Source organism: Empidonax traillii, unplaced genomic scaffold (genome assembly GCF_003031625.1).
Source record: "Empidonax traillii isolate 1590-97213 ecotype Southwest subspecies unplaced genomic scaffold, ASM303162v1 scaffold32:size1966603, whole genome shotgun sequence".
NCBI classification, from domain to species: domain Eukaryota; kingdom Metazoa; phylum Chordata; class Aves; order Passeriformes; family Tyrannidae; genus Empidonax; species Empidonax traillii.
Window position 1 is genome coordinate 199,941 of NW_020955225.1, and position 26,773 is coordinate 226,713.

Consider the following 26,773-nt stretch of genomic DNA (forward strand, 5'->3'; position numbering starts at 1 on the left):
TCACATCTGAAAATCCCCCCTGAGCTCTATCAGCTGATGTATGGAAAATACACAGCTATCTAAACCAAAACTAGTAAGTTGTATTTTCTTAATTGATGTTTATAATTATTTTCTTTACTGCCATTACATACTAGCATAGTCTTGTGTTTCTCATCAGGTCCACTCACTAATATGTAGGCAGGGGACTCTCTACTCTTGATATAACTAATAAACAAAGAAACAGGTTTTTAAAGCTTAGTTTCTACATGTTACGGGTTATACCACACTTGCACATTCGGGAGGAGGATTAGGAATAATATTGTTTAAGCTTTTATCAGGTTTTGAGATAGGTGATATACTGCTGGGAGCTACTCTTAATAAAGTTATTTATATAATTCAGACAGATACTGCCTTCAGGAAAAGAACCACATTCACTCTCAATGCAGGCCAGGCAGATCTATCTTTATTTTCATCGGGCACACACACGTGTTAGAAGTGACTTTATGCATTAATGCCACTGTATGAGCAGTATTTGAAAGGAAGCAATGTTGTATAAATGACAAAATACGTCGACAACCTGCTGTTTGACCAGCCAAGCCCTCTAGCTTCTGTCCTCACATTTGTAGAATATTGTTCATCCTCAGGCGTTGGTGAGGGTATCAATACAGACCTTTTTACTGACGGTAAATGCGTCTGTCCGAATGCTGCAGATTAACTAAGGATGTCACATTAAACATGTTAACTACTGCATTTTTTCACTAGCAACCACGGAGAAAATACATCTTAACAAACCGTGTTCACTGGCCAAAATACCAGTAAGACCCTGTTACCAGTTAAGACTTCTGTTTTACTGAGAAACAAGGACTTCAGCTTAAAAATCTGATGAGAAAACAGGTTAGGATATAAGAGAAATGCACTAGTACTAATAAACTTTTTACATTTGACACATACTGTATTACAAAGACAATATCCTTGTAAGACCATTAATTGCTGGGCCATAGGTGACTTCTGTCTAGGTTACTAACTAGCTAATAAACCTTGTATAGAGCCTTTTTTAGATAACGCTTCCATGTATGAAAATGTATGACACCCTTGTACTATGGCTTGCACTTTACTTGCATTAAACTGTGAAGTAGGCTGTAGTAATGTCCTTGTATATTCAGGGGTTGAAATGCCAAAGCACTGGAGTCTCGTACTGCTGGTGTTCAACCTGTCCCACGTGTGCTCCGCAAACCCCACCAACTCCAACCTTTAGCAAATAACGCTCTGGGGTCTCCATGGTCTTTGTTTCTTTGTAAATAGAAACATTCTTACTGTTTCTGTAGCAATAGGAGGTTGTAAACCAAACTTTCACTAGGACTGTTTTCAATAACAAAAAACAAACAAACAAACAAAAAAAGAATTATAGCGCCTTGTATAAAAATCATGGAGACTCCATGACCTGTGAGCATTTTTGTTTACAAGCAGTATGTATATATGTATTAGAGGCAGAACTGTTATTTATCACAAAGTTATGTCGTGGATGACTCTGTCTTAAATAAATACATGTTTTCTGTCATTAAGAAAAAATAAGTATTTTAGAGCCATCTTGAGACATTTGAAGTGTCAGGCTTCAAATACGAGCAATCTTCCATGTTTCAGCCTTGTTTTTCTAATCAGAACTGAGAGGTAAAGGCAACCCCCCTGTCCATGCCAGGGAAAGCGTCGGAGTTGGAAGTTTTTGAGCATTCTGCAACTTTTCTATAATGCCCGTGTTGCTTAAGCGCTTTCCTGAGCAGATACTCCGCCGATACTGCAGTAAATCCTCAGCTCAAGATGCTACAGAGAGAAAATTAACTGCTTAGACTAATACAGGTCAAACGAGGTTTCAACCCCTGGATAATACAGTATTTCTTCAGTTTCACAACAGTATTTTTAATTTTATACTTGTCTATGTTGAGAGATGACCCAATAGTTTCTATAGGCAATGAACATTAGGTTTCTTTTTTTCCCTCTTTCCAGATGAGTTCTGTGTGAATTACTGTAACTGGCTGCGTTTTTTCTATCACAGATTATTACCTTGTTAACTTTTTGTGTGTCTACAATGAAAATTTATGAATGGAAAACTTCACTGTGTGTTGCTCACTGGGCATATACCTCATGGTACATTGCACAGACGTGTAAGTTGTAAGTTGCACTGCAACATTAAAAAAAAAGGAACATATTGCTCTTTTTTCAAAGATATTAACTTATTTAAGAGATATAGTCTGTACATTATTAAAAAAAAGAAGAAGAAGAAAAAAAAAACATTTATTCTTCCTAAATTCAAACAAAGCTTTTGTTTTGGGAGGGGAGGGGAAAAATAAAAAAGAAAAAAAAAAGAAAAAAGTTGTAAACTTCAGTTGTAAATTTGGACTTCAATAAACGAATTATCTGCACTTAGACTGTGTGTTTAGGGGTATTTGTGGGGGTTTATGTGCGATCCCGGCTGAAGTCGATCCTGCCACGCCTGAGGGCGATCCCTGTTCCCCTGAGGGCGATCCTGGCTGAGGGCAATCCCTGTACCCCCGAGGGCGATCCCTGCCCCGGCCGAGGGCAATCCCTGTACCCCCGAGAGCAAACCCCGTCCCCCGAGGGCAAACCCCGTCCCCCTGAGGGCAATCCCCGCCCCTCCTGATGGCGATCCCGCCCCGCTCCCCGAGCCCCGCCCGGCTCGGCCCTTCCCGCCCGCCGTACGCGGCGCTGCCCGACATGGCGGCCAAGGTGAGTGTCCCCGGCCCTCAGCCCGCTGTGCTCCCGCCGCCCTCAGCCCGGCCGCGCTCCCCTCAGGGGCTCCCGGGCTCGGGGCAGCCGGGAACGCTCCGCGGGGCCGTTCCGAACCGCCCGGCCCCGCCGGTGCGGCCGGGAAGGAGCCCCGGGTGCTGCGGAACGCGGGGTCAGGTGAAGGAGTTGGGCGCTGGCAGGGCTCCGTAGGTGGAAGGGGCTGGTTCAAGAGGGTGGCTCAGTTGTGCGGCAGGGAATAAAGTAAGTGTTTCTCTCCCGGTTGCTCTCCGCCCGCTTGCAGCTCCTGAGACACCTGCGGCTCCTTACCGGAGAGGTGAATAGCGGGGCGATAGTTGGGCAGTGACGCTGTGAAGTGTTAGTGGCGCTGTGCATCACTGAAACAAGGCTGTGAAATAGCGCTGTTACAAACGAACGAGTTTCTGAAATACCTGTAGTTGTAGGGATAACGCGGTGTCTTTAAACAGAGAAAAACGTGCATGTAAGGCTTTTACTCAAGTGTTTTGCAGGTTTTGCAGTGTTCCTGGTTAAATTGATGAATAGGTTGTTCTCATCACGTGAATCTTCGTATTTACTTTCTAAGAGCATTTAAAATGTGTTTGTATCCGCAAAGAAAAGGTTGATGCAAGTGAGGACAGCCAGAGAAATGAAAATAAGCATTTTATCTTAGTGTATTATGGGAAAAGGACCTGTCTTTGGCTTGGCTGTTTGGCTGGGTGATCTTGAGCTGTTACAGTTCAGTACATAAATTTGAATGCTTCAGTATCTTTAGTGAGGTGACATAACCTTACGTATGCTCTTTATTATTTACTCTGAAAAATTAATAGCACTTCATTCTGTGGGTCCCCATCTGGCACACCAAGATTATAAACAAATCCCTGGAGTGGCAGTGAGTTGAGCTGAAGTGGAAGGAGGATGCTCTGCTCCCCTTGTGTGTGGTACCCAAATCAGGATACTGGAGTTGGCACAGAAGCTTCTGGCAATCCTTAAGTCTCTTGTAACTGCTGGGAATAATTAAGCAAAAGGATGTGAGACCATTTTGTGATCTACATTAAGACATCTGAGTGGCAGGAGAATAGCCATAAACTCGTGATTCTTATTCTTTAATTCTGCAGTGACAGTGCAGTGTATTTTCCCCTGGACCACCGGGGGCTCCCCGGGCAGATGGAGCTCGTTAGCCCTGTAAGGCAATCCATCTACGTCCTGAGGACCTCGCTGCCACCGTCCAAGCGTGCTTGGCCCCGGCAGATGATCCTCAGGATTAAAGGGTGGGCTCAGTTCCGCGCACACTGTGTCTCACCTAAAAAATCCAATGCGCAGGCTGGAAGGTGGAAAGACCTTCCCCGGATCTTCGTTCGCGAAGAGACTGGCCATACTATTCTTTAATTAATATTTCCATGGAAAATATGAGGTACCTGTTAAGTGTTAATCTTACTTTAATCTGGCTAGTAGGTTCTCCTTTTGTGATAGAACTTGTGTCTTTCTGTATATAAATGCATCAGATTTTTGCGTATCCTCCACTCTTTGATTACCCTGGTTGTTCCCTTCAGGATGAGTTTCCTGTCTCCTGCTCCAGGTCTTGAAGCAAGCACACAGAATTTACAGCTTCAGTGGGAAACAATGTCTTGGAGATTAGCATAAATGAAATATGTGGATTTATTATGGTTTAGCTTGTGTTCTGCATCTTTTGAGTGGAAGACTCTGAATTCTTTGTAGTGATGCAGCTTTTTAACTTTAATAGAATCTGTATTTTTGATACTTGATAAGATTCCAACACTTTGAAGCAGATTGCTTGAAATGCAAAGACTTAAAGCCAAAGTTATCCAGGTACCTTTGACAGTTTTATTACTCAATTTTGATTAGTTTTACTCCAGTTCTACTGTTAAGAGGCGTAGCTGTAACAATTTCCTGCAGGGAGAGCGTGTAATACATTTCTTCAGCAAATAATTGCAATTCATTCTTCCCATCAAAAGTAACACCATGTCTGTTTGTCTTTGGTGTGCTTTTTATGCCTGGGGAAAATAAACCTGCCGGTTCTAAGGGTTGCAGTGGCAGGAGCGTGGCAGTGGTGTCACAGGGAATATTTGAGCTCTTGCCATTGACCTTCCCTCCCTCCAGAACATTCAGGCTGGTAATTCTTTTAAGTAATTTTTACTTTTAAGTAATTTTTAATAAAGTCATTTTAATAAATTTGATACTAGGAACAACTCAGCTAATCGAGGTGTTTTTAATGCACCTGATCGTTAAATAAGGAACAGGAGAAATAAATACAATCTCTTCATGCTTTCTCACTTTTAAGTTTAGTTTTTCTTCTTGTAGCTCCAGAAAATTGGTATTGTCCTGGTAGCATTTTGTACTGAAATAAGCATTCTGAATTATGATAGGTTTTAAACTTTTTTTTTTTTTTTCAATAAACCTTCAAAAATACAGACTTCTTGTGATGGACATCCCTTTCTGGATTCCTTACAGAGACTCTTCTGTAGCTCAGGCTGTGGCATTTTGCTCCAAGGAACACTGTCAGAAAGACAGTTACTGTGTCAACTGGGACTTATTTTGATTATCCCCCTCCTCTCTCACCTGTTCTCTGTGTCCTGGAGCTGTTGGGTGCTGGGAGAGTTGACCTGAGGTACCTCTGTGCTGAATGGATTAGAACTTATTTTTCCTTAAGGGATGATGGAGGCATCAGTGTGGCTTTGAACACAGAATTCTTCCTGGTATTTTAGACAGAACTGTTGTCAGTGATCTTCAACCTTTTCTTTACCACTGTCATTTGAGAAAATCATTGTATCAGTCAGAAGTTCCTAAAAGGCATAAAGTTTATAAAAGGTTTTAAAAGTGACTTTTTTAATCCAATATTTGATAAAGCCCAAGGGGAATTTTTATCTCTGCATTAAGACTTCCTTTTTTTTTTTTCCTCTGTCTGTCCCAGGTGGCAAAGCTGGCAGCTGTTTCTTCTGGGCTGCCTTTTATTTGTATCACTGTCTATGCAGCAGCAGAGAAGGGATCAAAAAGTCAGCTGGTGAAGCCAGATCAGGTACAGATCTTACTGTTTGTTCATCTTTAAAACAGTGCTAGAAAAACCTGCAGAGTGCCAGCTTTTTCCATTGAATTGTATTACCCAGAAAATAAAACACACAGCAAAGAAATATGTGATAATAAAGCAGCTGACCACTATAGCTCAAATCAGAGAATCATATCACAGAGTCAGCCTGCTTGGAAAAGACCTCTGAGATCAAGTCCAACCCTTCAATGTTTGTTTGTTTGTTAAAAAGCCTCAAGTACATTTATTTTGGTACACAGTTTAAAAATATACAAGTACATTAAATATCAGGGATCATTAAAGCCAATTTTTTTAAACATATCTAAGTGTGCATTCTCATTTTCAAGGGAGATGGGAACCAAACCACCGCATTATATATTTAATTTGACAGTACAAACAAATGAGAAACTGTTCAGACCAGAAATTCACTGGGCTAGGAAGCAACAACAATAAAACATGAACTGTTGCAATACTAAATTAGTAAAGTTTTATCACATTTTCTTTGTTACAATATATCCAGGCTGAAGCCAGAAAAGTCTTTTTCTACTGTGCAGTTTCTAGTAATACACACATCCATCTTCCAGCTATTCTTGCTCATGCTCTGCTGAACAAAAGATATTTTGTGATGCTCAGTAGTTCTGTTTCTTAGATCCTGCACAATGGTTTCAGTTTTAATTTCTAAAGACTAAGATGAGGTCACCCTTGTGCAGAGTCAGTTTGTAACTCTAAAAGTTCGTAATTCCGTGAGGGGGGGCTTTGTTTGCTTGAATGGGAACACTGAGGGTCTGCAGGCTTGAAACCCCCTCTTCACTGTACCTGCTATGAAAACACAGAACCATCTCCCTGTTTTGCAGCTCCCAATTTACAGTGCACCCCCTGTGACATCGAGGTACGTGGAGGAGCAGCCGGGGCAGCTGCAGAGACACCTCTCGACGGTGCGACAGACAACCGGCCGCTACCTGGGCTGGTGCCAGGTCAGGAACACCTGCACCCACAGCTCCCTGCTCTGCCAGCGCTGCCCCACACCCTGCACAGCAGCTCAGTTCACCCTGCGGGGTTTTGTGCAGTACCTTGTCTTGGCATACACTGATAATTTAGAGTGGGAAAACCACCCATTTTTCTACGGCAGGAGTAGGTCGGTTCTTGGCAGAACTTGGTAGCATTTAGGAGTCTGCAGTTCCAGTCCATGGAGTGAGCTGCTTCCAAAGGGCAAGTTAATAGACTTTAGGGAGGGCGAACTGCATCCCATGTACCTGTTAAAATAGGCTGTTAGTAACTAGTCATCCAAAACACCTCCCAGCTGTTACTGCATGTCTGAGGTGTAGAACTGTGATACCTGTCACTGTTCTCTTACCTGCTGATAAACAGCAGCTTCACCTTGGCTTTTGTTAATAGATTTTTTACTTGTATTTTGCTCTTAAAAACAAATTAGGCCCTAATATTTGAAAAAAAGCAAAAAAAAAGTCTTCCTGTATTTTCTGTAAATTATGATTCCATTGGTTTGGGAAAATCTTGTCAGTGACTGCATGGCTGAAATAATCTGGTTATAAATCTGTATCAGTCTTCTACATGCCCTTGATCATTGAGGGAGAGTTCCTGACATTGAGTAGCAGTGACCTCTGGTGGCACAAATTCCCTGTTGCTTTTACAGACTAAAAGGAAAAGTCAGTTTTCCTGGGAAAGTCTCTCTAGGGAAGAGAAGACTGTATTTTATAATTGAGTTCTCTTAGGTTGTACAGTCAGTGTCCAGGTTTTTTCCTACTCTACACTTTTGATCCTGAGATGTCAATCAATTTTGAAAGTGAGCTTACATTAAAGAGGGTTTTTTTAATTAATTGCCACTGGAAGTTTTATAAGTATGAACATGTTTGTCCCAAAGGGGGTAGATCTGTGCACAGCCTCTGTAGAAGGTCACTGATCTGGTTTGGTTTTTTTTAAAGTTCCACAATATTTCTTTGTCTCATTGTGCTGAGCCATGTATAAACATCTACTTTTGCAGAGATTTTACTCTTTGTTTGGTTGGTTTTTTCAGACTGTTTATGTCTTTGTTAAAAATGGAATAACGGATTCAATTCAATTTGGAAAAGGTAAGCAAAGCAAGTCACATATCTCTCATCTATATTAACTCACAGTACAGTCAAAACTTAGAACTAAGCTTTCCTTTTTCTTTACTAAGAACTAACATTTTGCAAACAAACAAACAAAAAAAAGTACCTGTGGAGAAAAACTGTTAAATTTGCTGTGTTTTGAGGGCTGTGATTCTGGTTCTGATAACACAGGCTGCATGTTGTGCATCTGGAAAATGCACGTTCTCATTCATTAAAAATATCCAGTCATGGACTGTTTGCAGTTCTGGATAGTCACAATTTTACTTCCATCTTTATTTCTTAAGCAGGGAAATGAAAGGATTTAAATTGAATTGCTGTATTTCTTTACTTTTTTTTTAATTCTAAGATGCTTATGTTTACCTGAAGAACCCCCCACCAGAATTTCTCCCCAAGGTCGGTGTAATCACGGTCTCAGGCTTGGCTGGTGCGGCACTGGCGAGGAAAGGTAGGAGTTTGCTTATTGTCATTATTGGTGTGATGAATGTGGAGCATGGAGGGGTTTCAATGGTCAGAAGACTTTTCTGAAACGTTGCCAAAAGCCTGTGTAACTTGTATGAAAAGCCTCCTTCCTGGTAAATTGGAGGGACATTATTCAATACTACCTTTAGAAGCTGGCTAAGAGCTCACAGAGCAGGATTAGCCAGATTAGTGACACAGTTGTTCTTATTTTTCACAGTATTGGAAAGCCTAGTTCAGAATATCAGGATGTTCTGCACATGTGTCTGTAGTAATAGCTGTGTTTAACTGCTGCAATTACTTAACTTTACATTTCATTACTGTCTAATTATTATTCCTAATTTTTGGCTTTATACAGGTTCTAGATTTAAGAAAATTTTTTACCCATTGGGACTTACCACTGTAGGGTTCTCTGTGTGTTACCCAGCTCAGTCAGTGGTCATTGCTAAGGTAAGTTTATTTGTATTTGAATATTGAATTAACATTGAATTTCGTCATAGCATTCCCATTTCATTTGAATCAAGCATTGTGGGATTGGGTGTCAGAATCCACGTTGCATCTTCATTAAAATACATAGTGTTAATTGCATAGCTATAAAAATCAATCAAATAACTGAATTTAAAAGTACAGTCTCTCGATTTTTAACCCTCATTTCTCAAATAAATGAAGATTATTTTATCTGCTGAAATAAAAGTAAATAAAAAATAAAGCCTTGATGAACTTCACAGAGAAGCAGTTTGAGATGCTGCACAATTACAGCCCTTGTCAGAATTCCTTGTTTTCCAGTTAGTCATCTTGCCACTGTCTACCTGATTAGGGCTCAGCTGTTTATGTAGAAAAGCAGAACCTTATTTATTATTTTGTAGGCAAGAATTGTTTGCACCCTGTACTTCTCTACACAAAAAGCAAATTGAAAAGTCTTCCAGTGTTTCCCTATTTAGAAAAGCACACACTGCTCCATAAGAATTGTTTGTATCTGGGTATCTTTGTATTTTCAGAGCTGTTGTAAAATTGTTTTTCTAAAAAAATAGGTGACGGGGAAAAAGTTACTTTGTGGGAGTCGTCAGACCTACGAGGCTGTGAGATCGCTGTGGGCAGAAAAGGAACCTGTCACCAAGGTAGGATTTGTGAAGTAGAGGGGAGTATTAACCCCCTGTAAATCACATCTGGAATTTGGGTTAGTAATCCCACAATTAAATGTGTTGGTTTTCTGCAACCTCAAAGGGTTTTTTTCTCAAGTGGAAACTTAGAAACCCTTGATAGAAGTAGCACTTCCCTGAGTAAAATTACAGCTTTGCACATAATTTTTTTTTTGCCCTTTTCAAAGAAAATGAAAGTTTCTCAGTTATATTAACATTTAGAAGAATTTCGCTATAAATTTATAGTGCTTTGTTATGTAACCCTCACCTTTTATTTCCTCTGAGGAGCACAAATGGAATCCTGAGTTTTGAAAATGACATTCAGATAACTGCATTAAACTGAGAGTGAAACAAGAATTGATGTGGTACAGACAGTTTCTGTTAACTTCATTTTTTTTTCCCCTGAGTGAACCCTGTTCCCGAAACAAATTATTTTTCATTACTAGGCTGTTAGCCTGATTTATCTTTCCTTCTCCTGCTAACTAGGGGTAGTAAGTGTTCTGTAAAAACTCAATGCTATTTCAGCCCTGTGTAAGGCTTGAGGTTCCTGGGCTGTGAATGAACTTGGGAAGGACTTTGAGAGTCTCAGGTGAGAACACAGTATCAGACTTAAATACATACTCATAACAAATTCCCTTTCACATGATAATAAAGTTATTCTGTCTGATCTGTGGGCTTCTTCAGGCCTTTCATTTCTCCCAGCTGTGTTCCTTGTGTGCAGCTGACTGGCTGAATAGCACCGGATGATGTCAAAACTGAAAATAATTTCGTAAAAGAGAAGCTTCCAGATGGAAAGTTTGATTTGGCAGTAATGCCTGAAGCAAAGCCCGGTGTGCTTTCTGTTACTAATGTTTGGTTCACACCTGCAGCCAGAGTCAAAACCAGTTCCACAAGAAGATAAGAAGAAGAAAGGAGTTTCTGGTACCAAACCTGAGTCTGCTGTTGAGTCAAGATCATTGAACAGAACAGAATCTTCTCCAGTAGAGTCTTGGAGTAATAAAGATGCAGCGCCTTCATCAGGTGAATTAAATGTTTCAAGTGTAATCTCAGGGCAACTTGCAAATCCAATTAGTTGACTTAATTTTGTAGTTACTCTTGCTGCAAAATGGAGCAGACTGTCAGTGCAGATTATTCTTGAGGTATATTGTACACACTCTCATTTAATTTATATTTCAGAGCCTCAGGGAGGGGATAATTTTCTCACTGTGGACCCTGTCACAGTATCAGAATTCTTATATATTTCCTGTTCTCAGTAATGTCTGAGGACTGACAATAATGCAAACCAGGTTCTTTTGCAGGCCAAAATAAGGAATAATTCCAATGCAAAACACACAGGAAGGTTTTAATTTGGATGATAATTAGAAGGTTGAAGTCTCAAATAAGTTCTTGACTTTTAGCCTTTGCCAACAATCCAGAGGTGATACATAGTGAAATGAAAAAGAGGAATGTGTAATTGAGAAATGAAGCATTGGGTTTTGTTTTGCAGGTTTTCTGCAGAGGTTCTTTGTGCATCTCGAGTGGTTGAGATAATCAACTAGATCATGTGACAGCCAATTTACAGACAAATATTTGATAGTCCAGTTGGTTAAAAAAAAAGTAGTGGAATTGCCTATTAAAGGAGAACTAAAATTGTTTTAAAATACTGTTACCTTTGTAAGGGCAAGTTTTGAGTTTTGTTACCAAAACCTGTTACTTCTCTTTATTCTCTTTATCTGTTTATTACCAAAGCTTTTTTTTTTTCCTGGAAAAGGAGCAGAATGTATTTGATTGGGGGCTTTATTTTTTTTTTTTTTTTCACTTTAGTTCCATTCACATCTTTCCTTTGCACCTGTGTTTTTTCTGATTTAGTTTGTGGAGTGCTTTGATGTGCTTTTACATTTGCTTCAGGCCAGACTGTCTTTAATGGTTTGATGTATGTAGATCTCTTCTGTCTCTGCTTTCATGAGTGGAATTAGTTCATGTCCCTAATACAGCCAGAAATATCCATGCCCTAAATTAATCTGTGTTGTCAGAGATGTTTATTCTCCCTAGTCCAAATGGGGCAAAGCTTTCAGGAGAACACAACACCCTTTGTTAAACCAAGGGATGTAACTGGAAAAGAAGCAGCCCAGGAGCAGGAGGCACAGCCCAGGAAAACCTGCCTTTATATTCCCTTCAAGCTGGAATTGCAGTGTCATTAAATCTGTCAGTCTGTGCATTATCATTCAGGGTGAGTGTGAGGGCTCAATGTTTAGTAAACTTAGTTCATGGCTTTTGGAAGTGATGAAGTGAAAGTAGGTAAGAGTGTTTGTCTTCATCTGGAATTCTTACCATCTGGCAGCAGCTTCAGGGAAGATCCTGACTGGGCTGGTTTTGGGAGGCAGAACTAGAACAGATTTTGATCTTTTTGTAAGTGTTTGATAATACAGCAGTTCTCAAAATGTGTCAGTAAGCTTTTTTCCCCTACAACTCAAACACATGTATATTTTTTAATTATTTTTTTTTTAACATCTCTCACAGGGACAGTGAAGACACCAAAATTTAAGCCTGATCCCAAACTTATGGACCATGGACAGTCCAGCCCAGAAGATGTGGATATGTACAGCACTAGAAGCTAAGCCAAGCCTGCTTACAAACTGCAAAATGTCACAGATAAGGGGGAGGGAAGAAGGGAAGGAATAATCCTTACAGTACACACTCTGTGAGGTATAATTTAATCAGACATTTTCATATCTCAGTTTGCATTATTGACTTCCATGATTCTGCTTAGTGCATATTTTATTCCTGACAGAATTCACTCAGTGTCAGTGCCATGAAGGGAGACACGGAGAAAATGAGGTTTGTCAGTGTCTTCTCCCACTGAGGTCTCTCTGTGCCAAAACTTGTCAATAAATGTCACTTCACAAAGGATATTTGGAAATGTAAACATATCTCTGCTTCGGCTCAGGTGTTCATTGATCTGAAAGAGGAATGATGGGGTTTGCAGAGGCTTCTTTGCCTTTTTTTCTTTCAGCTCTGGAATGAAGTGCAGCTTCTTACTGGTCTGAGTACCCCTGAAACCTCGTGAGGATATTGTATGAACAGCATTGTTTTTAATGCTTCTGTAAACTTTTTTTCCTCGCAAAATAATTTGTTGTTGTTGTTTGCCTCTCTCACAGAGGTGAATGGAAACAGCTCCTTGTCCTCCTTCTGATGTTTTTAAATGTCACTGAAGGTGGGAAAACCACGCAACTGATCTCTAAACATCCTTTATAGACCATGAATCACTTTTCACCTCCTTCTAATACTTTGAAGAACTGTGTGTAAATTGCTCAATCCATGAAAGTGATACTGAGATTATATAAAATCCATTAGCAGCTTTCAGAAAGTTGTAAACCTTCTGTAATTTCAAGGTTTAAAGTGCTGAGAGATACTAAAAATGCAGAAGTAATAGACAGCCAACTTTTTCTCCCCAGAACTTTGTATGCTATACCCATTGACCTTGGGAGGATTTCTGTGACATTCTTTTTCCATAAGAATGAAAATAGAAATTGTGTCCTTAATGATGAAACTATCAAACATTACATTTTTCATTGTGTTTATTGCTCTAATTCTGTTCATCCTCCATTTCTCTTCATTCTTTTATCTGTCACTTCATGCAAATATGGGCTTTGCTCTAAAGCAGAGGTGGAAGCAAGAACAAACTATACAAGCAGGTAGTTTGGTTGGAAGGCTGAAACATGAAATGCTGCTTTGTATGGCTGTGTTCTCAGCACTGGGATGTGAGGGAATGTTTGCTCCTGTTCTCCATGAGAAGAGATCTCACAACCTCATTCCTTCTTCCAAGGCTGCTGATGCCAAGAGAAACAACTGGTGACGTACAGGGAAACAGAATTCCCAGTGTCCCTGTGGGACCAGCAGGAGTTGTGAGGAAATGCTGCAGGATGGAATGTGCACAAGGCACAAGTGGTGAATGAGCAAAAGAAGTAGTAAATCTTTTGTGATGGTTGAGAAATGGATAAGTATTGATATTTTAAAATCCAAATTTCAGGCAGAGTGTCGGACTTCGTTACACAGAGTCCACTGGAAGGTGAAGTCAGTAAATGTGAAGTTTAAAGAAGAGGAATTCTATTAGTTCAGCTTGCTTGGGACAGCTGACTTAGGATTTGATGTGTTTTGTTTCTTTAATCATCTCTTAAGGTCCAGGAATTCAGGCAGCAATCAGAGGATATTAAATCAATCTTCAGAGAGCTCCTGGACAAGACACATTTAGTGTTTCATCACAGAGGAGTAGAAAAATTAGATGGCTGGGCTTCATATACCATTTCCAGGGAAACAGGTGAAGACATAAGGCAGGAAGTGGAAATGGTGAAGAAATTATCATTTTCAATTTTAAGACTGGATGGCAGAAATTGTATTATGTCTCCCTGTGATCAGGTTCTGGATAAAAAACATAAAGGAAAAGCCATCTCCTCTACTCGATTCTGTTAAATTCTAACTGCCCTTTGATGATGTGCTGCCACAAGTCAACAGGAAAGGTAAGGTGATGCAGATTTGGTTGGATTTTGTAGGAGTTTACTGTGGTGACATTTTTCAGGATATAGTGAAAAACTGGGACTAAGAGTAATAGTAATAATATAACTGGGACAAAGCCTCCTGGGAGCAGGGAGAGAAGCCACCTTGGACAGCTCTTAGGGAACCAGCGTGTCTGCCCTTTCCAGGCAAAGAGAAGTGCCAAAAGCTGCTTTGGGCCTTCCCAGACTTTGAGGGCATTTCCAGCTGCAGTGTCTGGTCTGCATGGGGTCCTTCAGCTCCTGGCTGGTTGGGCAGGCAGGACTCAGGTGTTCTATGCAAACAGCTTGTGTTACACCCCCTGATCCTGCAGGTGTTCGTGCTGTGCATGGCCATGGTACACAAAGCTGTCCTCAGGCTGTATTTGAGTCTCAAATTACTGCTCAGGACAAAACTGTAGTAGATCTACATCTCAGAGTTAACTCAGCATTCAGAAGTCTTACCTACATCTCCTGGGACATAACCTAGAACTGTTGTTGCTGCCTGCTGTGATGAAAGAGCAGGATGAGGGGTGCAGCCCCAGAGCCCACAGAATGGTGTCCCTGTGCTCAGCCATTTCTGGGTGGGTAAAAGCAGGGAGCCAGCACAGGGTTATTCCAGCCCAGGGTTTCCCAGGAAACCCATCCCTGGAAGTGCCCAAGGCCAGGTTCTTTAGGGCCCTGAACAAGCTGGTTTAGTGGAATGTGTCCCTGCCATGGCAGGGGATGGAATAAAGATGGTCTATAAGGTCCTTTCCAACCCAAAGTGTCATTATCATCATGGTAATGATGATATTAATGTCACTTCTTAGTTTTTTCATCAGCTGAGATTTCTCCTCATCCTTCTCTACAAGGCAGGATAATGTTCTGTTTGTTTCATTCGTGTCAGCAGTTTTTGTTTAATGTCCCTCCGCAGCTGAAAAGCTGGGCTAAGATTAGAGGCTCGGCTTTGGGGACTGAAACACACCCAGCTGAAGAAAACTCTTCTTTGTCTGCAGCCAGAGAAGGTGGGACAAAAGTCTGGAAGGTTTTGTATTCTGTGTGGTGTGTTCTGTGCTTTCAGGTCAGCCATCTGAGCCTCCAGGGTTTGTATAATACTCTACAGCTGACTTGTTCCAGGTGACTGCAAGCAACTGTAGCCACACGTCTGTATTAGTAATTTCTAGTAAAGGTGCTATGCAAGGGCTTTGAAAAAGCAAATTCAGATCTCCATGATGCCATGGCTTGTGAGTCTTCAGTGTAAATATGTGCCTGACTTGATCTCCTCAAGATTTCAGACCCAACAGGCAAATCTGTTATAATGAAAAATTAACGTAAGACAAGGGAAAAGTTGCACTGCGAGACATGGGTTTATTAATTTACAATGAAAGTTTGAAATGCCATTCAAATGTATCACTTCAAGTCTGTTTCATAATGCAATAATACAGTAACATAAAAGTAAGAACATATCCAGTAATTTTTATATGTTATATATTTGTGAAAAATTCAGTGTCTTAAAGAACTGGGTCACATGTATTTTATAATACAGGAATAGCTTTAATTTAATGCATGTTTTTTTATTTATGATTGATTGTATTCGATATAGGGAGATTTGGGACTTGTTGATATTAATTTTTTATTTACATAAAACTGATTGTGATACTTTATTTTGTCATATCGCTGTGAAGCACCTGGAAATAAAGGGTGATAAGAGACTTTTTAAAAATTAAGTTTAACTTCTGTCTGTTGTCTCATCTGTAGGATGAATTGTCAGTTCCTTTCTTCTTTAAGAGTTAAGTTGGTAAACATGGCCAAGTCACACCTGGGGAAACAACTTCACCCCTGAAGTACTGAAACATTCCTGGAAGAAACCACTGAAGTAACAGACAGGAATTATTAATGCTGAGTGTGCTAAATTTTGAGAAATGCTTCCATTTTCTTTCCTTGGTGATTGTCATTGTGATTCTTCAACAACTTAGGAAGGAATTCCTGTGAAGGTATTTTAATGCTGATATCAGTGTAGTTACATTGTAGTGAAAGTTTGGAGGTTTCTGAATCACACTGAAATACTGAAAATGTATTTTAAATCCAAAATGAAAGTGGGGTCCCACAAAGCCTTTGCTGTTTATTAAGGAGTATCAGTATGCACTAGATGGTGTGTAGTTTTTATTTTAAATTGCAGGGATTCTAAGAAGCAAAGCTTAGCCCTGTGCTGATGGTAAACTGCAGTCAAGAAAGACTGTGATTGAACACATTGCAGAAATGAGGATTTTGTTTACCCTGCCACAGCACTGCTGTGCTCTTCCTGCAGCCCAGAGCCAGTGTCCAAACCAGAGGGGGTCCCGAGGTCCCTGTGGGGCAGAGTCCCCACACGCTTGTCCAGGGCGTGGTTCTTTAGTGAGCGGCTGTGGGAGGTGGATTTTTGGTGCAACAACTGAAAGGAATTGCTCGTGTTTCCCTTGCTGTGAGCAGGGAGTGGATCTGAACTGAGCCTGTGCTGGTTGTAAGTGTGGGAACCCCTCCTGTGCCGTATCTGGGGCACTCCCAATACCTGAGCATTCGGCAGCTCGTGTTCTGTTTGCACCACCCTCAGAACCCCTGCAGTGCTGCAGGGAAGGAGGGTGTTCTCCAAAGCCATCTTGAACCAGATCTGACATCAGTTAAGAGTAAAGCTAATGAGCAGTTGAGCATCTTTCACCATGAACTTTGGCCAGTAATTTTGCTTTAGTTGTAGCTCTGTATTTGAGGAAGTGAGATCAGCCTAGATGTACTGTACCTAGTCTAGTCAGAGAATGCCTAAGTTGGCACCTGATTCTGCTGTGTTCCAGAAACTCAGACAAGAGAAGGAAATGGGTGTGCTGTGAAATAAAAAGCTCACAGCTGTTTAGGTCTGTTGGCACTGGCTCTATTTGTTGTTACCCAAGTGAGCACTAAAAAGAGAAGCCTGATGGGTTGTGCAGCCCTTCTATGGGACCATGTCCAAACCTGCTGTGTTCATAAACGCCAGGGTGTAACAAAGTCAAGAGTTTGGGGTTTGTGATCTTCTCCATTAAAACATCTCACCTAAGTCAAAACTGCAAATTGCGTTTCTGCATCTTTGAATGAAACCTCAAAGCCCCAGGTCAAGGTGTTTGTTCATCACCCAGCCTGAAGCACTGGCACTCAGCAGCTGTGAGCTGGAGCCAGAGCAGAATTCCCTGTGAGCCTCAGGAACAAAGCATCTGTATGAGCTGGTTCTTCACACTCCTGCCTTCGTCTGAAGAAGGATCATGCAATTTCCTTTACTGAGGTCTGTGTAATTTCTCTGTTCCTGGGTGTTGTACAGCAATCTTCTGGCAGAGCTGAGAATCTCTTATCCCTTGCTGTAAAATTAACTGCTGCTGGGCTTTCATCCAGAGCAGTATTCTTTCAAGAATTTGTTAGGCATTGATTTTTAGAGATCATTATTTATCCTCTGAGAGGTAAAGGTTAAAGTTTACCTTTTGCTGTTAGAGCAACTGTGTTTGGCATGTTTGCATAAGTAGCCAGCCCCTGTCAAATTAGGAAATCCACACTGGGATTTTATCAGTTGTGGAGAAACTTGGAGGGCACCATCCTAAAAACAATGCTTGTGCCAACTGAAACTGCAACACAGGTCATCTCCCACAAACTTTGGGTCTGTCCCACGCAGTGTTCAGGATGACAAATCATTCACACAGAAGCGACCACATATTGAGGACCTCCTGCAGTGAATGTTGAGAATAGTAGAGAAACAATCTTTAAATAATAAAAAGGCCAGATGACAGTTTGAGGGTGTGCTAATGTATCAGTTTCTGTTGTCATTCATCCTTGCCAGAGGGGGATTTTCCATTCCTTTCTCAGAAGAGTGAAAAATTAACCAATAAAACTTAATGGCAGATGCATACAATGACAGGATTCCCTCCTGGCTCCTGTCTCATTGTTAGCTGGCTTCAGGATCATGGCTTTGGCATGTCTTTAAAAACAATATCTGTTCCAGGAACTTTGTCTTCAGATTCCAAGTTTGTTATCTGAAAAAGGTAACATAACCCACAAAGGAGATTAGATAAATACTCCTGACAGATACCTCAGTCTGTTGAAACTTAATGTCCTTAAATAAAAACTTTACGTATGTATTCAAAAATTCAGAAGTAGCAAGATTAATGAGACACTTTTATGGAACTATCCAGTTTTCCTAAAAGAAAATATGCTGGATAAGTTATCAGGAAGCTTCTATCAGTTTTAAGTTAATTAGTAATTCTTCATAGAGAAGGATGCTGTAAAACAGGCTCAAAATCCATGATCCTTGACTCTGCTACGGTAGCAGAAAGGAGGGTTCATTCTGCTGCTGGCAGAGTCTGAAGAATCAGTGTTTTATCCCAGTTGGCTCCAGGATGTCCTTGGCTCCAGTCGTGCTCTGTGTCCTGTTCCTGGCCAGCGGATCCCTGGGTGAACAAGGAGCTCCAAAACGTAAGACATGGTGGGATTTGATTTAATTGTCAGGCCAGGGGCGTGTCCATGTCCATCCACTGTGGGAGTGCTGCTGTGGCACTGCAGTCCCAATGGGAATTCTCCTTATGGCTTAGGTGGAGTTTATTTTAAATCACAGGAAAACAATGTAAATGGGAGAACTTTTGGCAGCTGCTTTCCTGTGTTGTGTCACAATTCTTGAGTTCTGTGCTGCCAAGAGCATATTCTGTGGAGGCCTAGATGTGCTGTGGCTGTCACCTGTTACTGTGTCCTTCTGCACATCAAAAAGGGCCCAACCATATGGGTTACAACTGAAATACTCAGGGTTCTGATGGCTTTGAATCATTTTGAGTCAGTCTCTCCAGGTCAAAAGGATGTTTTTAAATGAGTTGAATGCCTTGGTTCTTTTTCAGTAGGAAGAAGTACTTGGTATAGAGATTAAAGAATGACACAATTCTTTTGATAAGAAGTATTCTTAGATATTTTGATACTAACAGAGAAAATCATCAGTACTTAAGAGCATGACAACAAGAATGCATTGAAAGCAAAGTAATTTTAAATAAGAAGCTAATTAATATGGAACTGTCTCTGATTCTCTTGCAGTATGCAGTATTGGTCAGGTATTTCTTTTAATGGGAGGATTTTCTATTCATTGATTTTATATATTTATTTATTTTATCATCACTGCTCTTTACCTGGTAGCTACCAGTTACTGGTAACTAGGCATCACTAACCTCCCAGTGATGGAAACCAGCTGGAGATACTGTTGTTACTAGTTTTGGTTTGTGATCTGAGGAACTTTTTTATGCTACTTCAGCCTTTCAGTCGCCAAAACAACTTCCCCCTTGAAGGCTAACTTTGCACTGATACAGCTTTGAGAGCAGTGAGTTCCTCAGTGACATGGAATATTAGAGCACTAATGTCAGAGGGCACCCACTCCCTCCCTCCCTCCCCAGCACAATCACAGCTGGTTATTTTCTGCTCCCTTAGTATGTTTTCTAAGGTTGCTGAAAGAATTGTGACTGTGTTACTGCTGCTTATCTCCCAAGCCATGCCAAATGCCACTTGAGACTTCATTGTTCTGTGTTTATAGGCATAACATGGCATCTGTATTGAGGTTGTCTTGGAAAATGCTTCAGTGCTGATGCCCTTTTGAGAGAAAGGCCTGCAGTACATGGAAATAGATTTGTACAAATGCAAGCCTTGATTCACTGTGTAATCATTTAGATTTATCTCTGCTTAGCAGGAAATGTTGGATTAGATTGTCTTGGACAGGCAGGAGGCTTCCACCTCTTTTTGAAATCCAGACTGCTCAGAGCAGAGTTTCTCCAGCTAATAATGCTTTAGTCAGGGGTTCAGTAATGCCCCAAGTTCTGACATTCCTTGCTTCCAGTCAGTTCTCTGGTGAGTTCAGAAGGATCTGCCCAGAGATCCTTCAGTTGACTCTTTGGCTTCATTCTAAATGTGTATCCTCTCACTGAGAACACTTATGACAAATTATACTCAGCTATGTTGGCTGTTTTGGGGGTTTTTGAGTATTCAGGTTGGTGCTTGGTGTGGAGTCCAAGTCCTACATGGGAGAGAAACAGGTAGGAAAGAGTGCAGGGTGTGAGGGACAAAACTGCTGATGTTTGATGTCTGACTGAGGCTGCTGGGGAAGGTATTTTAGCCAGTCATACACCTGTGGATGTGTAAACAGCTTCCAGATCATGATTTACAGCCCACAATGTTTACAGAGCAAAAGAGACAGATGAGAACTGACATTAACACCAACCAGATCCTTTTGTAGGCCAAAATGAGGAATAAACCCAATGCAAAGCACACACAAAGGTTTTAATTGGGATTATAATTAGAAGGTTGGAATCTCCAATGGATTTCATGACTTTCAGCCTTTGCCAGCAATCCAGAGATAATATACAATGGAATTCAGATACAACCACACTTAAATGATGTGATAAAAATCATAATAACGCGCAGTTTACTGGCCAACTGGGAGACGGGTCCACATTCAGGGTAAAGTAATTAAAGCAGGTAAATCCTTATTTGTCAAATAATTTCAAAAATATCAAGGGGCAAGGCACTGGAAAGTATGATTTAGTATCATCTTGAGTATGTCATGAAGCTTAAATTTCTGGTGCCATTAGCAATCCAGCCCAGTGACAGTCTGTTACTGGATAATTGCATTAAGTACTTGATTTGTTTTAATTCACAGCCAACTGCACTGGAGTGAAGGACTTTAAGGCCTGCCTGGGTAACACAACTAAGTTCTGTCCCCGCGATATTTCTTGTCTGTGTAAAAATGAAGAGCCTTTCTGCAGGTAGGGTGTGGGGTTGGTTTGTTTGTTTAAATATACACCGTGTAAATGTCAAATATATTCTTAACGGTGAACTAAATTTAGACCCTGCAATGTGATCTGTGAAAGTAAATGTTGATCTTCATTCACAATCTGCATAAGTTTATAACTCTGGTACAAAGTATCTGGGCTCAGAATTTTCTTTTTTCAAAACAACTAATTTCTAATGTAGGTAATCACTGTAATCCTGAATTTTCACATGCTCCTTCTTGTCTCAGATATTCTACTTTAGAACTGCATTATCTGTGTAATGGCATGTCTATTTTTTTTTCCAGGCTGATCAAATTTTCTTGAGAGTTAAAAAAAACCCAAATGGGATATCTTAATATTCTGTTCTCCATTACATAGTTGTTTTCTTCCTTCTAAAAAATCACTACCATAATGACAGATGTCACTGTCACGTTTCACTTATATCTGCAGGGTCTGGAAACTCAGCACTTTTGTCATACTTAGAGCTGGCACAGGGATCTTTGCCCTCAGTCATGCCATGACTTGGTACTGCACCCTGTTCCCAGCAAAGCTTTTTATCTCCTCCTGAAATGCCAACCTGGAGCCTGGCAAAGTGCTTTTGCATCAAATCTGGAAAAAGATGTGTGTTACTAAGAAAAGTAACACCTTCAGACAAACTGTAAAAATAGTGAATCTCTTGGCCCCTGCAGTATTCAATAATAAACAGTTATATAGCGAAATATTTTACCCTTTATTTGTATTACTGACTTTTGAATTAAAATGATGTTGCTGAAAACGAATATTTTTATTTGCAGTTGTAATTACTTCAGAGTGGGCTGGAAGGACTACTGGTACATGGGCCCCAAATGTAACCACCTTTGGAACACTCTAGATTTCATTTTAGTGGCTACTGTTCCTGCACTAACACTGGTTCTCATAGTGACTGTAATATTTTCCTATTTCTACTGCTGTAAAAGTGAAAAACCTCGGTAAGTGACTCTGGGTGCAGGTAGGAGGGAGGTTATAACCCAAATGGAAAGAAAGCAAAAGGAGTCTGGTATTCTGGTTAATTTTTAACCTCTGGATATTTAAATGGACAAGATTGCCCTGAAGCATCCTCTGCCAAAATACTGTTTGTACAATTTAGAACTAAATCAAAGCATCTTCCCTGAGCACTCAACACTTGCTCAGCATTTTACTACTACGTGTAGAACTTTACTCTGAGTCATTGCCTCTTTCCTTTAGGACTCACCAGACAAGCTTTAAAGATCAATAAGTCCATTTGCTACTTAAAACCGAGACTACCAAATGTGTCTTTGTGATTTATTTGCTCTTAAGGATTGGCTTGCTTTCCACCAGTTTAACAAAAAAGGAACAAGGCCACAACATCGACAAGAGTTTGGGCGATTAAACTCAATTCCTCCCATTCTTTGGTCTCAGACTTTGGCAATTGGAGCTGCTTTTTGCTTCCAACACTTTTTTTTCTCCCAAGTACATAGACAAGATGGGGTTTGTCTTTCACTGAGCCCCAGTAATGTGTGTCATAGAACAGCTGTAATAATGCATAGCTCTTGTATAGCCAGTGCCACGTCTGAAGCTGTGCCACGGCTGTTGAACCAATCTGCAGCACTAAAAGGTTTGTCAAGACCCTCAGCACTGCTCAAGCTCTAAATTCCCACTGTTCCCCCTAGCAGGAAGCAGCCAAACTCTCCCTACCGTGAGGCTCAGCACAACCCTGCCTTCAGTGCTGACTCCCCTGCTCCCGGGGGGCACAGGCACCCACAGCCACCCAGGGTAAGAGAGCTGGGACACCACGGGTGCCTGGGGCTGGGGGGTGCCAGCAGGGGGGGCATTCAGAAGAATAGTATATGAACAGCAAAAAGAAAAGGTCACCTGGTAAAATTAAAGGTACTCCAGGTTTAAAATCTCCCTAGTATTTGATTTGTGAGATCAACTGAATGCACGTGAGAAGGTGAAACTCTTCAAGATTGCTGTGAGACAGAGTAGAGTGTTTTATAGGACCACCTTTATAGTCTGTGGGATTTCAGTTTTGGTCCCCAGAGGACCAGCTGCTGCCTCTTGGGCCAGGGTCATGCTCTGCTGGGCCAGTTTTGTCCATTAGACAAGATGTAGTAGAGATCATTGCTTGATGCAGTAGAAAAGATGCGTAAATACAGTTAAAAACCAACATGAAATACAAAGAAACATGAAAGGAAATATATTTGTGTATGTTCATTTGCTCATTCAGTAGTTCAGGTGATTATTTTGCATATTAAGGAGTGTGCAGTGTGTGACAAGAGTACACTGTGGGCTGCCTGAGAAAAGAAAGGAATCTCTTCTGATCCATTATTTCCTGTTAAATCTGTCTGTGAAGCATCATTATCTTGGCAGTGCAGGAGCCTGAGCCTGCCTTCACCAGGAGATGGTGCTGTTTAATTTTGAACTAGTTCTGAATTTGGTTCAGCTCATGCTGTTTTCGAGGTTAATAAACTGGTTTACTTAATTGTGCAAAGACTTATGTGGGTGGGTGTTTCTCTGTTATATCTATATAGACTATATAATATACAGTCTATAAAGGCTTTTCTACTGAGTCTTTTAGATAAATTGAATTTATACATTTGAAAATGTGTCTATAACAAATATTTTGTAAATACTAGGTTGGTTTATAACTTCCAACATACTGTACTTGGTGAGCTGGGGTTTGTCATTTGTTGTCATTTTGCTCTGTGTAACCACCTGATCCTCTCCATCAGGATCTGGATAGCTGGAGTGGACAAATTCCAAAAGCTTCACTGAGAAGACAAGATTTTGATGTCTCAATCCCAAGCCAAAGAGGGACTTACGTGTATGCTGCTCTTTTTCTGTATTTCTTGCTCATTTTCACTTTATGTTCTGGTTTGGAGGCTGCAAATGACTTTGTAGCTTTGCCAGCGGCACAGCAACCAGCAAAGGTCCAGCACATGGCAAAGCTTTTGACTGGACTATTCACATACATTCCCATACAGAAATCCTAAAGTACTGATTTATCCAGGGGCTTCTATGGTTTTCCTCTAATAATTCCAAATGTCTTCATTTTCATTACTTTCAGAAGCACAGTTTCCCTGGTTGGGCGTCCTCACTTGGACCCTCCCCATTATCCAGACAACTCTTGCAGCTCCTCCCTGCAAGTTTTGCAGGGCACTTCTTTGCCCCGTTGGAGCTCAATGGCAGCAGAACTTTTTCCTCACACGTAGCAGGGTTCTGCTGCAGGCACAGACTGGAGCTTGCTGATATTTCAGTCCATCAAGAAGGTCTGATTTTTTTAATATAAACACTGAAAATGCTGAAAGTATAGCTATCATGCAGTTAAAAAATTCTGAAAATAATCATGGGAATATAGAAAATTAGATACCATGGCACTGTTTGGTGTGTCAGTGAAGAGACAATAAAAACTCGAATACGTTCTGTAAATTCTTCTGTAAAATCACTTTTCTCTGTGTTTGCAGGAAGGTAAAGAAGATTTAGATGTTGCCTCAGTCCAGTAGTGAGCTTTAATATTTTTACATTTCAGTTGAAAGGAACACCCTATGCAATTTGCAGGGTATTATAACACAGGTTTTTAATAACTCTTTTCTCCTTTGCACAGTCCCGTGTATCCCCAGCCCCTGAGGACACCAGATCCAGCCCCAGACCGTTTCTCTCAGCCCAGGCCCCAGCAGGAAGGATTTGACTATCCCAGCAGGAATTTGCCTTATCCTGATTATGCAGGGGGGAGACAGTATCAGGTACATATTAATTACATGCCTATGCATATTAATTATATACCTATGCATAGAGATTATTTGTCTATCTTGGTGCTGAATAGAAATCAAAGCCACCTTTTCCACTGAGGATATAAAATTCCTTCTTCGGGAATTTTACAGGAACTGGCCCTGCTGAAATGTTTTTAAATGTTTCAAAACCTGTTTCAGTTTGTGTGCACACAGTCCTAATACATTCAGTTATTTGCATGAAAATCACCTCCCAAAGCTCCTGGTGAGTGCACGCTCAGAAGCAGCACATACTAATAAATACATATAAATGTAGTTTGATTAGATCCAATTATCTTAATAGCCAGCAGGAGTGTGTTTCATGCTATTAATTTAATTCTAATCTCTTTACAGAAATACTAAGAACAAGCACTTCCTATATCAGAAATATCTTGGAATGCTGCTGAACACCAGGTAATCCAGAAGCTGAGAGAGCAGTGAGGCCCTGTGGATCGGGATACAGAGGGAATGGCCATCACTTTCATTAGAAAGCACTAAAAGTTATTGCAAAGAAAAGGTACAAAAGATAATTATAAACCAAAACATGATATTGCATGATCTTAGCACCTGATTGTTTAGTGTGTAATTGGTGAGAACTCCTTGTGAATACCTGACATTACAGTTCCCAGAGCTGCTGCTCAGGATTGCTGAGGTGGTTGCACATCTGTTGGGACACGGGTTCTGTGGGATTAACCTCGCGTCCTGTGCCTAAATGACAAGAAGTCCCTGGCACAAGAAGCTGCCCCAGAAGACACCCATGCTGTTTACAGGGCCATGAATTTCTCTTAGCTCTAATTTTGAAGATTCTTCAGGGCATTGTAGCAAGTAGAGTCTGTTGTGCCCTGACTGACATTGCTTTGCTTTTCCCCTTAAAAGCCAATATTTAAAGAAAGAAAACAACAAATTATATATAATTCTGAGCTAGAACGGTTTTTGCCTTTAAAACTGCCGTGGCTTTCTTTGTAACTTTTTCTGCAAATGATGAAAATAAATGAAGCTGTGGAAGATTGACTACCTTGCCACTAACAAATTAAAGAGACTGAAGTCCTGGATTTATTGCCCATTTTCCAAAAAGTCTGAAGTACATTATATTGAGATTTATATTAGAAGATTCTTTGCCTTAATATTAGGTAATATGTGAAAGTATATGACAAAACAAGTATCGTAAGGTTTTTAGAAAGGTTGGGGTTTTTTTTGTTTGGTTTGGTTGTTGTTTTTCCCCCAAAGTCACAAATACACAAAGTTGGCAAGTTTCACTGGTGTTATTTCTACTGCTGCAAGACACCTGTGGGCACTCAAGTCTGAAACTACTGAGGGCAGATTTGCCAACTGTTAAATCACTAATGCTGTCAGAGGAACTTTTCATGGATAGTTGAAATCACAGGCAAAAAAATTCATTAAAAAGAATCCAAAGATTTTCTGGATGTGGACTGCTTGCAGACCTTCATTGCAATGTCTTCTGAGAGTGCAGGCAGCCTAAAGCAATGCTCGTGCTTATCAGTGTTGAGAATTTAGTTGCAGGTTAAAGCACAAAAGAGCTGAATGTTCATAGTGGTGACACCTGCAGAGCCAGCTTTGAAGCAGCACCTTGTGCTGGAGTCAGTAGAGGAGGAAGAGGGAAGGGTGGCCCTGCTTTTCCTTGTCTCACCCAGGGTCCTTTAACAGGCGTGTCCATAACAGCATCCTCCTGTCATCCAGCTGCTTTTCAGTTTCTGTCAGAAATAGGAGAGGTGAGAGTGGTTCCCTCTCTGTTATCTTCAGAAACACACAGAAATGGTGTTGGCACATCTGTTTAGATCCCAGGTGATCAGTTTAAGCCCTTTTGACCTCATAAATTCAGATCTGTAGGTGTCAGAGAGTTGTGTCAGTGAATTGCCTTTCTCTGTCCCTTCTCAGCCTCAGGAATCTGACAAACTGTGGTTGTTGATGACCTCGATCCAGCTGTTTTATTGTTTTATCAGCCTCAGAGTGACCACAGGATTCAAGAGTGTTCAGTTTGATATTCTACCCCAGCTTTGAAAAGGAATAGGAGGAAGAGATAAGGCAATGCTGTCACATATCCATGGTGCTCCTCAGCTCCCACTGTGGTGCTGGGTCTGTGACAGGAGCTCAGGTGATCCCACCCCCACGGCTCTGCCCCCATGGAGACCCCGGGACATGGTGGAGGTTCCCAGCAGTCACAGAATCTTGGGGTTGGAAGGGACCTCTGGAGATCATCCAGTCCAAGCCCCTACCAAGGCAGGGTC

The 26,773-nt window shown here is 40.9% G+C and overlaps 2 protein-coding genes across 3 annotated transcripts; both read left to right on the plus strand.

Moving 5' to 3' along the window:
* Positions 1 to 2,678: 2,678 nt before the first annotated feature.
* Positions 2,679 to 15,702, plus strand: APOOL (apolipoprotein O like). Its single transcript, XM_027911454.1, has 9 exons — positions 2,679 to 2,721; positions 5,669 to 5,773; positions 6,634 to 6,753; positions 7,812 to 7,866; positions 8,234 to 8,332; positions 8,702 to 8,793; positions 9,375 to 9,461; positions 10,346 to 10,502; positions 11,982 to 15,702. The coding sequence occupies exons 1-9, from the start codon at positions 2,710 to 2,712 to the stop codon at positions 12,077 to 12,079; spliced, it is 825 nt and encodes a 274-aa protein (XP_027767255.1). The 5' UTR covers positions 2,679 to 2,709; the 3' UTR covers positions 12,080 to 15,702.
* A 1,444-nt stretch (positions 15,703 to 17,146) lies between these two features.
* LOC114073717 lies at positions 17,147 to 25,415 on the plus strand. Of its 2 annotated transcripts, XM_027911455.1 has the most exons (8): positions 17,147 to 17,259; positions 18,289 to 18,436; positions 20,649 to 20,754; positions 21,555 to 21,728; positions 22,434 to 22,533; positions 23,493 to 23,580; positions 24,361 to 24,503; positions 24,882 to 25,415. In XM_027911455.1, the coding sequence occupies exons 1-8, from the start codon at positions 17,239 to 17,241 to the stop codon at positions 24,888 to 24,890; spliced, it is 789 nt and encodes a 262-aa protein (XP_027767256.1). In that variant the 5' UTR covers positions 17,147 to 17,238; the 3' UTR covers positions 24,891 to 25,415. The 2 variants fall into 2 exon arrangements, with proteins under 2 accessions (XP_027767256.1, XP_027767257.1); XM_027911456.1 differs by lacking the exon at positions 17,147 to 17,259 and having other exon boundaries at positions 17,479 to 18,436.
* Positions 25,416 to 26,773: the final 1,358 nt, after the last annotated feature.

Excerpts from the sequence above, each read along its gene's own strand:
- APOOL (XM_027911454.1), top strand. Across the intron at positions 8,333-8,701 it reads TGCGGCACTGGCGAGGAAAG|GTTCTAGATTTAAGAAAATT; the intron begins GTAGGAGTTTGC and ends GGCTTTATACAG. Across the intron at positions 10,503-11,981 it reads AGATGCAGCGCCTTCATCAG|GGACAGTGAAGACACCAAAA; the intron begins GTGAATTAAATG and ends CATCTCTCACAG.
- LOC114073717 (XM_027911455.1), top strand. The coding sequence starts at position 17,239 with ATGCAATTTCCTTTACTGAGG. Across the intron at positions 20,755-21,554 it reads AATGAAGAGCCTTTCTGCAG|TTGTAATTACTTCAGAGTGG; the intron begins GTAGGGTGTGGG and ends TTTTATTTGCAG. Across the intron at positions 22,534-23,492 it reads GGCACCCACAGCCACCCAGG|GATCTGGATAGCTGGAGTGG; the intron begins GTAAGAGAGCTG and ends CCTCTCCATCAG.